This window comes from Neovison vison, chromosome 7 (genome assembly GCF_020171115.1).
Source record: "Neovison vison isolate M4711 chromosome 7, ASM_NN_V1, whole genome shotgun sequence".
Classification (NCBI taxonomy): Eukaryota; Metazoa; Chordata; class Mammalia; order Carnivora; family Mustelidae; genus Neogale; species Neogale vison.
This window is the reverse complement of record NC_058097.1, coordinates 59,646,569-59,660,095: the sequence shown is the minus strand read 5'-3', so window position 1 is coordinate 59,660,095 and position 13,527 is coordinate 59,646,569. Positions and strand designations below refer to the sequence as shown.

At 46.0% G+C, this 13,527-nt stretch overlaps 1 protein-coding gene across 1 annotated transcript in view; it reads right to left on the bottom strand.

The window, feature by feature from the left end:
- Nucleotides 1–1,230: 1,230 nt before the first annotated feature.
- The window catches only part of LOC122913406 (NACHT, LRR and PYD domains-containing protein 13-like), a 51,640-nt gene continuing 39,343 nt past the window's right edge, over nucleotides 1,231–13,527 (bottom strand). Inside the window, exons 8-10 of the mRNA XM_044260150.1 lie at nucleotides 8,391–8,508; nucleotides 5,568–5,642; nucleotides 1,231–1,364 (exon numbers count right to left, since the gene is read on the bottom strand). Coding sequence (XP_044116085.1) covers nucleotides 1,231–1,364; nucleotides 5,568–5,642; nucleotides 8,391–8,508 — 327 coding nt within the window. The remainder of the gene's footprint in view (nucleotides 1,365–5,567; nucleotides 5,643–8,390; nucleotides 8,509–13,527) is intronic.

Sequence of the window (13,527 nt, the reverse complement as noted above, 5' to 3'; positions counted from 1 at the left end):
GTGGCCGCTCTAAGCCTGTGGAGCTCCTGTCTGCCATCCCCTGAGCTTCTCTTTAATCGCGTGCAGCGGACACACACGAGACCCCTGTTTCAGGTGTACCGCACAGTGATGTGACAAGTCCCTGCGTTATGCTGCGCTCCCCATGCCTGCCACTACCTCTGTCACCACATGGTGCTGCAATAGCGCCGACGAACCCCCTCTGCTGCGCCTTCGGTCCCGTGACTCTGTAACCCGGAGCCCAGCCCCGCCGCCGCTGCCGTCCCGCCTCCCGCTCCCCCTGTGACCCCCAGCGCATTCTCCGCTTCTCCAGTCTGTGTCTGTGTCTGCTTCTGTGTTTCCGAGTCAGCACGTAAGTCACATCGTGCAGCGTCTGTCCTCTCTGGGGGACTCACCTCCCTGACCCCGCATGGCACCGTGTGCAGCGCCACTTCGTCCAGCCCGCAGAGCTCCACGTGTGGCAGCTGGTGCACAGGCTCCTGGGTCCCGCGAAGCGTCCGCCAGCCCCGCCCATGCCTCTTTCTGTGCGGGCTTCCTCACGTGCAGATCTGGGCTGTTGTAATAACACAAATCAACAGAGCGGTGTGTGCGTTTTCAGGTCCATGTTCTCTGAGGGCAGACGCCCCGTGCTGGGATGACCGCGGGATGTGTACCTTCACTGTCTGGAGGAACCGCCCTACTGTGCTCCACAGTGACAGCGCTAACTCATGTCCCCCTGGCGACACGGGAGCGTCTCCCCTTTCCTGCATCCTTGCCAGCACTTACTTTTCAGATACGAGCCAGCCTGCCCGGGGTAAGGTGGGGTCTCGCTGGTGTTGGATGTGCAGGTCACCGAGGGGACGGTGAGGTTCGGTGAGGGACGCCAGGCATCGTGTCTGTCTGTGGCTATCTGTGGCTCTTCTATTCGGTTAGGCACTGTGGAGCACATCACTGGTTTCTGATGTGTTCAGTAGTTCATTAGTTGCGTGTAACACTCAGTGCTGGTTAAAACACGTGCCCCCCTGAACGTCCCCCACCTGGTCACCCCCTCCCCCAGCCTCTTCCCCTCAGCCTCCTCCCCCTCTGAAACCCTCAGATGGGTTCCTGGGGTTCATCGTCTCTAGGGTTTGTCTCCCTCTCTGACATCTCCCCTGTTGGATTTCTCTCCCTTCCCCTATGGTCCTCCACGCTACTCCTTATGTCCCACCCATGAGTGACATCACGTGGTAATCGTCCCTCTCTGCCTGACTTGCCTCACTCAGCATCATCCCCTCCAGTGCCATCCATGTTGACGCACATGTTGGCATGCATCCTCTCTGACCTGTACGTCATCTCGGGAAAATGTCCATGCAGGCGCTTTGCCCCTTCTTTAGTCAGATTGTTCCTTTCTGGGGAGTGAGTGTATAGGTCACATGTCGGATGTTAACTACTTATCAGATGCGTTATCTGCCAGTGTCCTCTCTCACTCAGCGGCTCGCCTTTGTGTCGTGTCGGCGCCTCTTGCTGTGTGAGAGCTGCTGCTTTTGGAGTCGTCCCAATAGTTTATTTTTGCTTTTGCTTCCCTTGCCTGAGGAGACAAACCCACTACTGTGTTGCTAAGGGTCATGGTCAGGAGATCACTGCCCATGTTGTGTCACAGGTCTTCACCCCATCTGAGTCCGGTGCTGTGGGTGGTGTAATACAACGGCCCAGCTTCCCAGCATGCTACGGGAGGCAAGCTCTCCCCACTGTGTGGGTTCGCCTGCTTCGTTACACATGAACTGGCCATATAAAGGTGAGTTTATTTCTGGGCTCTCTATACTCCATCGATTTTTTAATTTTTATATTCAATTAGCCAATGTGCAGGACACCATTAGCTTTTGATGTAGTGGTCAACGGTTCATCACAACACACACTCTCCTTAATACTCATCACCCAGTTACCCCAAACCCAGCCTTCTGTAACCTTCCAGGAAACAGAGTCCAGCCAGAGCCTCTCATGCTTTGTCTCCCTCTGAGTTCTTTCAGTTTTCCCTCCCTTCCCCCTGGTTCTCCCCGCTATTCCTTATGCTCCACATGTGAATGACACCATATGATCATTGTCCTTCTCTGACTGACTTATTTCACTCAGCATAATCTCCAGTCCCATCCATGTTGATACAAAAGTTGGGTATTCATCCTTTCTGATGGAGGCATAGTACTCCATTGTATATGTGGACCATATCTTCCTTATCCATTCGTCTGTTGAAGGGCATCTTGACTCCTTCCACAGTTTGGCTGTTGTGGACATCACTGCTATGAACATTGGGGTACAGATGGCCCTTCTTTTCACTACATTGGTATCTTTGGGGTAAATACCTGGTCGTGCAATTGCAGGGTCATAGGGAAGCTCTGTTTTGAACTTCTTGAGAAACCTCCACACTGTTTTCCAGAGTGGCTGCACCAGCTTGTGTTCCCACCAACAGTGTAGGAGGTTTCCCTTTCTCCGCATCCTCTCCAACACATGTTGTTCCCTGTCTTCTTGATTCTAACCATTCTAACTGGTTCAAAACCTGTGGGATCCTCTAAAGGTGGTCCTTAGGGGGAAGTACAGAGCCATGAAGTCTCTCTCAAAATGTTAGAAAAATCCCAAATGCACAAGCTCTTCTTACACCGAAAGGACCTGGGGAAAGAACAGCAAATAAAGCCTAAACCAAGCAGAAGAGCAATAAAGATTAGATTAGACTTTTGTAGCAACATGGACGGGACTGGAAGAGATTTTGCTGAGTGAAATAAGTCAAGCAGAGAGAGTCAATTATCATAAGGTTTCACTTATTTGTGAAGCATAACAAATAGCATGGAGGACATGGGGAGTTAGCAAGGAGAAGGGAGTTGGGGGAAATTGGAAGTGGAGGTGAACCATGAGAGACTATGGACTCTGAAAAACACTCTGAGGGTTTTGAAGGGGCGGGGTACGAGGTGGTGGGTATTATAGAGGGCACGGATTGCATGGAGAACTGGGTGTGGTACAAAAATAATGAATACTGTTATGCTGAAAATAAAAAATAAAAAGTAAAAAAGAAATAAATAGAAACTAGAAACTGGTATTTTGAAAGATTCAGTGCGAGTGATAAACCTCAGGCTAGACTTATCAAAAAGCAAAGAGAAAGGACCCAAATTAATAAAATCACGAACAAAAGGGGAGAAACCACGACCAACACCAGCAGCTATATGCCCACAAACTAGGCATCTGGAAGAGAGGGTGGTTGATAAGTTTCCAGAAACGCATCGAAGACTGAAGCAGGAAGAAGTGGACAATCCTAACAAGTCAATAGCCAGTGAGGAAATTAAACTACTCAAAAATCCCCCGACAAACCAGAGCCCAGGGCCAGGTGGTGTCCGAGGGGGATTCTACCAAACGTTTTAAGGAGAAATAATACTTTTTCTACTGCAACTGTTTGGAAAAACAGATATGGAAGGAAAATGTCCAAACTCCTTCCATGAGGCCAGCATCACCTTGATCCCAAACCTCGACAAAGACCCCATCAAGAAGGAGAATCACAGACCAATTTTCCTGATGAACGCGGATGCCAGAATACCCCAGATGCTAGCCGGCAGGATCCAGCAATATGTGAGGATTATTCACCACAACCAAGTGGGTTTTATCCCTGGGCTGCAAGGGTGGTTCAGTACTCATGAAATCAACATGATTGAGGACATTAATAAAAGACAAGAACCATGTGATCCTCTAAATTGATGCAGAAAAAGCATCTGATAAAATACAGCCTCCTTTCCTGATTAGAACTCTTCAAAGGATAAGGATAGAGGGATCCCTTCCTACACTGTTGGTGGGAACGCAGGCTGGTGCAGCCACCCTGGAAAACAGTGTGGAGGTTTCTCAAGAAGTTCAAAATAGAGCTGCCCTACAACCCAGCAGTCGCACGACTGGGTATTTACCCCAAAGATATAGACATAGTGCAAAGAAAGGCTGTCTGTACCCCAGTGTTCATAGCAGCAATGGCCATGATGGCCAAACTGGAAGGAGCCGGGATGCCCTTCAACAGACGAATGGATACAGAAGATGTGGTCCATATGCACAATGGAATATCACTCAGCCATTTGCATCCATATGGAGGGACTGGAGGGGATTATGTTAAGTGAAATAAGGCAATCAGAGAAAGACAACGATCATATGGTGTCACTCATGTGGGGAACATAAGGAATAGTGTAGCGGACAGTAGGGAAGGGAGGGAAAACCAAATGGGGAGAAGTCAGAGGCTCTGGACTCCAGGAAACAACCCAAGGACTTCAGAAGGGGATGTGAGTCGGGGATAGGCTAAGTGGGAGACGTGCGTTAAGCAGGGCACGTGAGCTGATGAGCACTGGGCGTTATAATGTTCAGTGACTCATCAGATCAGTAGATCAAAAACCAACGAAGTCCTATCCCTTGGCTAATTGAATTTAAATAAATAACAAAATTTTTACCCTGTAAATGGCATCAAGTAGCTTGCAGCATTCGTCAGTTTCCAAGTGTCTTCTCGCTTGGGGGACACTTTGCTGCTCCTCCTCCACCGCTGAAGGACACCAGTATCAACTCTCAGACTGATGAACACTGAGCCGGTGAAACAACACGTTGGGGTAGCGAGATCATGGGGGATCACGAGCTCCCTCATGCGCTGCTGCTGAGAACACCAAATCTGAGACAAATCTAGACACAGAATTAATATTGACGGATGGGAGACAAAGTGAATTTAGGGAGAATAATGGATATAGAACCATCAGGCACACATCCCAGTCGTAATGGTTTCAGAGAAGAAACACCAACAGATTCTAATAGCAACAAGATAGTGACGCTCTCAGAGTGACCCTCCATGAGACACATTAATCTTAAAGCAGAAAATCTTAGTCATGGAGAAACATCACAGGCAACACCGTGACCAAATGAACAGTGACCCTCCCTCACGAGGAGGAAAACAGACATTATGTGATGCCTCTGAGGTTCACCGAGAACATCCTCACGTCCCGCCCAAAGGGCGTATCATAGGTTTCATCGGGGAATTACAGACACCAGATGGGGGGACATTCTGTAGCATAACTACATCGTACCTTTTAAAAGTGGAAAGATGTTGAAAAACAAGGCCTGTTTCAGATTAAAGAGTGCGAAAGAGACAGGATAACTACGTGCTGTGTGGGATTGTGGCCGGGGTCCAGAAACATGAGGAACAGAACATTAGTATTAATTGGAGGCATTAAGTAGTCGTTAGGTAACAGTATGGTATCCGTATTTCCATGTTAAATTTCTAGGATGATATGATGTTATGAAATATGTTCATATTTGCTCTGTCTGGGTATTCCTTTACACATTTGTGTCTGAAAATATTCCAAAATGTAAAAAAATAAAGGTAAGAGGGGCGCCTGGGTGGTTCAGTGGGTTAAGCCTCTGCTTCGGCTCGGGTCATGATCCCGGGATCCTGGGATTGAGCCCCGCATCAAGCCCCACATCAGGCTCTCTGCTCAGCGGGGAGCCTGTTTCCTCCTCTCTCTCTGCCTGCCTCTCTGCCTACTTGTGATCACTGTCAAATAAATAAATAAAATATTTAAAAAAAATAAAGGTAAGAAACATTGGCCAGTTACCTTTATTGAAGGTGAAATCCACAGAGGCCATGTGACTGATGGCGGAGGCATCGACACTGAGTCCAGAAATGAGTCCTGGCAGAACGAAGAGACACTCAGGTCAACCCTGTTCGCGGGCAGCATTGGACCGGGGTAGCGTGTCCGAGAGAGGAGCACTCTTGAATTCTTAACTCCCCAGGGAAGAAACCAGCCACGGATGAAAGCTAACAACTTCCACATAATCTTTGGGTCTTAAGAATGCAGCGCCCAGGCCCATACGGAAACCTGATTTATCAAGATGAGAAAAAGCCTTTCCTTCCCACACAGTCAAAACAGACCAGCTCTGGGACTACCCAGTTCTCCGAAATAAAAGGAAACCAGAGAGCTCAAGAGAACAAACAGCCTCTGACAACTTGTCCACAGAAAAGTGCTAAAGAGAAGGACATAACTTGGCACGTCCAGAATGAAAAGCTGTTCTCTCACCGAGAGAGCACCGAGCCGGGCACAGAGCAGCTTGGGGAGCGTCTGGGGCCGCGAGGCGAGAGACACAGAATAATGTTTGTTCGTTCAGTCATTTAAAGTGTCCTTCACGCATGGAGCACCGGGTGTGGTGCAAAAACAAGGAATACTGTTAGGCTGAAAATTAATTAATTAATTAAAAAAAATAAAGTGTCCTTCACGGGACCGATGCTTTGAATAAAAATTCAATGAGAACGAGATTCCCTCCGCCTTCCCTCTGCGCTCCTTTCACCGTATCAGCAAATGTCAAACAATCGTGCATCGCAGATTCCCTCTTTTTAAAAACTGCACACGAGTGGGGTTTTCGACATCCCACGGTTGTCGTCTTTCCAAACGCGAAAACACACGCTCCAGGTCCCCTCGCCGCTGTGGACAGGAGCCCCATGCTGGCCTCTGTGGGTGAGCGTGGCAGTAAGGGGTGAGAGGAAGTCATGGGCTCGCTTGGGGTCCAGAGGACACAAGTGACCTGAAACAGAAAGGGCGTTTATAAACAAGCGACACAGAAGTTCATCTCTGTCTGCGCTTCTCGGGGCCGCGCGTGTCCTCCCATCCAGACCCAGAGTGCGTGGTGCTCAGCTGCAGGGGTGGGGAAGAAGGTGGGAATCTTCGCATCGGTCTGTTCCAGGGCGAGCGCTCCTCTCCTAACACCATTGCCTCTACTTGGAAGGACGGAAAATGGATCCCAGCCTCAGGCAAGTTTAGTGGGTTGGTAGTGTCTGCTGTTTCACTATAATAAAATTCCAAGCTGCCCTCTGGGCTACCGGGACAGAAGGTCCTGCTCAGTGGGTGATGGCGGCCACAGGGGCAGGAACAGGGATGCAGGTGTTGTGCATTTGGGACACTTGCTAGATTCATCATCCCATTAAATGACACAACATCTTCAGATTCCTTCAAAGCGACCAGCATCAACTCACCTGGACGTTGGAGGGAACCTAGGACTTGGGAAGATTTCTACAGTTGTGAGATATGGTCCATCCTGGTCCCTTAGGACTTTCTGCCAAGACGTAGACTCTGTCCCTGGGGACCTGACAACGCTGGGGACAGTACGGGCCCAACGAGGCTCCCAGCCGCCATTCATTGGACAATCTCAGTCACTCAAGATGTTCGTGGTTGTGAAGTAAAGGGGACTTTCTCTGTGTTACGTTAACACGGTGAAGATGTCCCACAAGTGCCCAGTTTGTTCACGTGACATGGGCCACTATGATCCTGACTGTCAGCTGAGACCTGGTCTCTGTCCGCTTCTCCCTGCATACCCACTGCAGGGTGACACAGTTCTTGGCTGAGAGACACTGGAAAGTCGAAAAACCCAAACTCCCTGTCTCCTGGCCAGATGCTCCATGAGCTTTGGTTTCCTAAGTTCAAATTTAGACCATCTGAAACAAAAGGAAAAGTGAAGTATTGGCACCTTGTCAAGAGCAAAAGCTTCTTTTCACTATGTTCGTGTCTCTGGGGTTCATACCTCGTAGGGCAGTCCTGGGCCGCAGGGCAGCTCTGTTGTCAATTACCTTGAGGAAACCACACACTGTTCTGTTCACAGCAGCCCATCCGCAACAGCTCGCCTGTGGGAGGAGCCGGGATGCCCTTCAGCACATGGATGGATATGGCAGATGCGGTCCACACACATGACAGAACGTCAGTCAGCAGGAAGGACGGACACCACCCTCTGCAGCGACATGGATGGGACTGGAGGGGATTATGCTGCGAGAAGTAGGTCAGGCAGAGTCAATGATCATCTGGTTTCACTCACGTGTCGAACATGAGAAACAGAGCAGAGGACCTCAGGGGGAGGGAGGGAAACTGAATGGGAAGAAATCGGAGAGGGAGACGATCACAAGAGACTCTGGCCTCTGGGAAGCAAACTGAGGGCTGGGGAAGGGGAGGGGAGCAGAGAGGGGGTCACTGGTGATGTGATGGGCATTGGGTGTTACACCCAGCTGATGACTCATTGAACTTTACATCTGAAATGAATGATGTACTCTATGTTGATCTTAAAATATAAAATTTGAACCCTTAGAATTTTCCATGAGTGAGTCCCACTGTCACTATGTAAAACCAAAATCCATTTTTCTCTGCGTCTGCTCCTTTCCCAGTCTCCGTCGACGCAGACATAGTGTTTGTCAGATTCACGTACTGTCCTCGCCCCCTCTTGGCCCCCACTCCCACCCAGTTGCTCTCTGAGCTCAGACTGCGTGTCCTCTACATGGCTCAAACTGCCCCCCTTCCCCTGTTCGACCCATCCCTTCACTTTGGAGCTGAACTCAGAAGAATAAATGACATGGGCCCTGTCTCTGACGGCAGGATGCTCGTAACAGGAGAGACACTTACTCGCCTTCCAGAGCATTCCATGGGTGACGTGCTGCCCTTCGTTAATGTACACAACACCCGTATCCAGATACGGACGCGTGTCCTTGGTCTTCAGCACCAGATGCTTAAGCAACGGCACCTGAAAGACACAGCAGCAGTGAGTGTGACGGGCACCCGGGGGGCTCCGTCAAGCATCTGCCTCCTGCTCAGGTCGTGATGCCAGGGTCCTAAGATGGAGCCCACATTGAGCTCCCTGCTCAGCGGGGAGTCTGCTTCTCCCTCCCATTCCCCGCTGCTCATGTTCTCTCTCTCTGAAAATAAATGAAATTTTTGAAAAATTGTGAGAATACTGTAGTGTCTTAATTCTGATTCATCTGATTACTGTAGTTACCAGTTGCCATTGTGTAAATTAATGAAGGTCATTCTCTCCTTTGAAAATATTTGGGGTTTTCACCTTTTTTCTTATGGGCTTAAGGAAATTTTTATAAATCAAAGGTAAATAATATTTTTAACAATTCAAGGTCTCTTCTGATTCCATACAAATTTTAGAATTGTTTCCTCCTGCTCTTTGAAGAATGCTGGTGGAATTTTGATCAGGATGGCATTGAATGTATAGATTGCTCTAGGCAGTATAGATATTTTAAAAATGTTTATTCTTCTGATCCATGAGCATAGAAATGTTGAAAAAGAGAAACAAAACTGGGGGAATCATGTTGCCTGACTTCCAGCTTTATTACAAACCTGTGATCACCAAGACAGCATGGTACTGGCATAAAACCAGACATATAGACCGAGGAACAAAGCAGAGAGCCCAGATATGGGCCCTCAACTCTATGCTCAACTAATCTTTGACAAAGTAGGAAAAAATATACAGTGGAAAAAAGACAGTCTCTTTAGTAAATTATGCTGGGAAAATTGGACAGCTATGTGTAGAAGAATGAAACTCGACCATTCTCTGACACCATACACAAAGATAAACTCAAAATGGATAAAAGACCTCAACATGAGTCAGGAAATCATCAGAATCCTAGAAGAGAACATAGGCAATAGCAACTTCTTTCAAGCTATGTCTCCAAAGGCAAAGGAAACAAAAACAAATGAATTTTGGGGACTTCATCAAGATCAAAAGTTTCTGCACGGCAAAGGAAACAATCAACAAAACAAAGGGGCAACCCATGGAATGGGAGAAGATATTCGCAAATGACAGTACAAAGGGCTGATATCCAAGATCTATGAAGAACTCCTCAAACTCAACACACACAAAACAATCACGTCAAAAAATGGTCAGAAGACATAAACAGACACTTCTCCAAAGAAGACATACAAATGGCTAAAAAACACATGAGAAAATGTTCATCATCACTAGCCATCAGGGAGATTCAAATTAAAACCACATTGAGATACCACCTTACACCAGTTAGAATGGCCAAAATCAACAAGACAGGAAACAACATGTGTTGGAGAGGATGTGGAGAAAGGGGAACCCTCTTCCACTGTTGGTGGGAATGCAAGTTTGTGCAGCCACTTTGGAGAACAGTGTGGAGATTCCTTAAATTAAAAATTGAGCTTCCCTATGACCCTGCAATTGCACTACTGGGTATTTACCCCAAAGATACAGATGTAGTGAAAAGCAGGGCCATCTGGGGGTGCCTGGGTGGCTCAGTGGGTTAACACCTCTGCCTTCAGCTCAGGTCATGATCTCAGGGTCCTGGGATGGAGCCCCTCATCGGGCTTTCTGCTCAGCAGGAAGGCTGCCTACCCCCCTCTCTCTGTCTACTTGTGATTTCTGTCAAATAAATAAATAAAATCTTTTTTTAAAAAGGGCCATCTGTACCCCAATGTTCATAGCAGCAATGGCCACAGTTGCCAGACTGTGGAAAGAACCAAGATGCCCTTCAACAGATGAAGGGATAAGGAAGATGTGGTTCATATACACTATGGAGTATGATGCCTCCATCAGAAAGGATGAATACCCAACTTTTGTATCAACAGACTGGAGGAGATTATGCTGAGTGAAATAATTCAAGCAGAGAGAGTCAATTATCATATTGTTTCGCTTATTTGTGGAGCATAAGGAATAACATGGGGGACATTGGGAGATGGAGAGGAGAAGGGAGTTGGGGGTAATTGGAGGGGGAGGTAAACCATGAGAGACTATGGACTCTGAAAAACAATCTGAGGGTTTTGGAGGGGCAGGGGGTGGGAGGTTGGCTGAGTTTGGTGGTAGGTATTAAGGAGGGCACAGACTACATGGAGCACTGGGTGTGGTGCATAAACAATGAATTCCAGAACACTGAAAAGAAATTTAAAAAAATAAATAAATTTTTTTTCCAATTTATTTATTTTCAGAAAAACAGTATTCATTATTTTTTCACCACACCCAGTGCTCCATGCAAGCTGTGCCCTCTATAATACCCACCACCTGGTACCCCAACCTCCCACCCCCCCGCCACTTCAAACCCCTCAGACTGTTTTTCAGAGTCCATAGTCTCTCATGGTTCACCTCCCCTTCCAATTTACCCAAATTCCCTACTCCTCTCTAATGCCCCTTGTCCTCCATGCTTTTTGTTATGCTCCACAAATAAGTGAAAAATTTATGGGGTGCAGCAAAAATAGCACTAAGAAATAACACAGAGGACATGGGGAGATGGAGAGGAGAAGGGAGTTGAGGGAAATCAGAGTGGGAGATGAACCATGAGAGACTATGGACTCTGAAAAACAATCTGAGGGTTTTGAAGGGGCAGGAGATGGGAGGTTGGGGTAGCCTGGTGGTGGGTGTTATGGAGGGCATGGATTGCATGGAGCACTGTGTGTGGTGCATAAACAATGAATCCTGTTACACTGAAAAGAAATTAAATAAAAAAGAAAAGAAAAGAAGCACTAAGAAGGGCACCTGGTTGGCTCAGTGGAGTGTGCAGCTTTGATCTTGGGGTTGTGAATTTGAGCCCCATGTTGAGTAGAGAGATTACTTAAAATATTAAAAGATACAGATGTAGTGAAAAGAAGGGGCACATGCACCCCAATAGCAGCAATGTCCACAATACCCAAACTGTGGAAGAAGCTGAGATGCCCTTCAACAGATGAATGGATAAAGAAGGTGTGGTCCTTATATTCAATGGAATATTACTCAGCCATCAGGAAGGATGGATACCCACCATTTGCATCAATGTGAATGGAACTGGAGTGGATTATGCTGAGTGAAATAAGTCCAGTGGAGAAGGACAATTTTATTGTTTCATTCATATGTAGAACATAAGCAATAGCACAGAGGACTATAGGGAAAGGGAGAGAACGCCAAATGGGGAGAAATCAGAGAGGGAGATGCACCATGAGAGACTATGGACCCTGGGAAACAAATTGAGGGTTTCAGAGGGGAGGGGGTAACAAGGTGATGGGTATTAAGGAGGGCACATTTTGTGATGAGCACTGGGTGTTATCTGTAACTAATGAACCATTGAACACTACATCAAAAACTAATGATGTGTTATATAGTGGCTAATTGAATATAACAAAAAAAAAGCATGAAGAAGTTTATAGTGATAAATGCACACATTAAAAGAGAATTATAAAATTAACTTTACATTTCAAGAAACTAGAAAGAGTAGAACAAGCTCAACATTAATAGAAGGAAGGAAAATTAAAATCAGAGCAAAAATAAGATAGAGAGGAGCAAATAATATAAAAAGACCAAAAAACTGAGAATTGTGGTTTTTTTTTTAAGCTGAAATAGCAAATCCTTCAACTAAGAAAATGAAAGAAGACTCAAAATCAGAAATGAAAAAGAAAAGAAAATGAAAAGAAAAGAGCACCTGGGTGGCTCAGTTGATTAAGCATCTGTCTTTAGCTCAGGCCATGATCCCAGAGCCCCATGTCAGGCTCCCTGTTCAGTGGGGAGCCTGCTTCTAACTCTCCCTCTGCAGCTCTTCCTGCTTGTGCTCTCTCAAATAAAATTAAAAAAAAAAAGAAATGAAAAAGGACACATTGCAACAGATGCCTCAGATATAGAAAGGATCCTAAGAGACTTTTGTGATTAAATGCCGACAAATTGGATAACCTAGGAGAAATGGATAAATTCCTAAAACATAACCTACCAAGACTGACTCAAGAAAGAAATAGAAAGTTTGAAGAGTCAAGCCACCAATAAAGAGATTGAATCAGTAACTGAAACTTCCCAACAAAGAGAACTCTCCCAAAAGAAAATTAGCACAACAACCCCTTTCACCCTATTGAGAAAAAAGAATACTTAGGAATAAACCTAATCAGGAAATGAATGATTTGTACACTGACAGTTACAAAACACTGAAGAAGGTAAATGGAAAGACATTTTATGTTCATTGATTGGAAGAACATCATTAATTTCCATACTACCCAATGTGATCAAAGATCCATGTAAACTGTAAAAACAAACCAACCACAAAAACACTCAATGGCATTCTTTACAGAAGCAGAAAAAAAATCCTAAAATATGTGTTGAACCATAACAGACTCAGAATAGCCCAAGCTATCAATAAAGAACAAAGCTGGAGTCATCACCCTTCATATCAAAACATATTACAAAGGTACTACAGTTACAACAGTATGATACAGACATTAAAAGAGCCCTAAGATGAATAGAACAGAACACAGAGCCCAGAAAATGAAGCCACACACTTATGGTCAACTGATTTTCCACGAGAATGCCAAGAATGCACAGCAGAGAAAGGGTTGCCTACTCATTAAATGGTGATGGGAAAATGGAAAAATGAAATTGGACTCTTAGCCCATACCACCTATAAGAATCAACTCAAAATGGATAAAAGACTTAAATGTAAGACCTGAAACTGGAGAACTACTAGGAAAAAAACCAGGGGATAAAAGCTCCTGGACACCGGTCTTGGCAATGATTTCTTTGTTATGACACCAAAAGCACAGCTACAAAAGGAAAAATAGACACTGGAAGTGCACCAAGCTAAAAAAGCTTTTGCACAGCCAAGGAAATGATCAACAGCGTGAAAAAGCAACCTACAGAATGGAAGATGATATTTGCAAACCATGCATTTGATAAAGGGTTAATATACAAAATAGATACAAAGAATTTTTGTATCAACACGGACATGACTGGAGGAGATTATGCTGAGTGAAATAAGTCAAGCAGAGAGAGTCAATTATCGTATGGTTT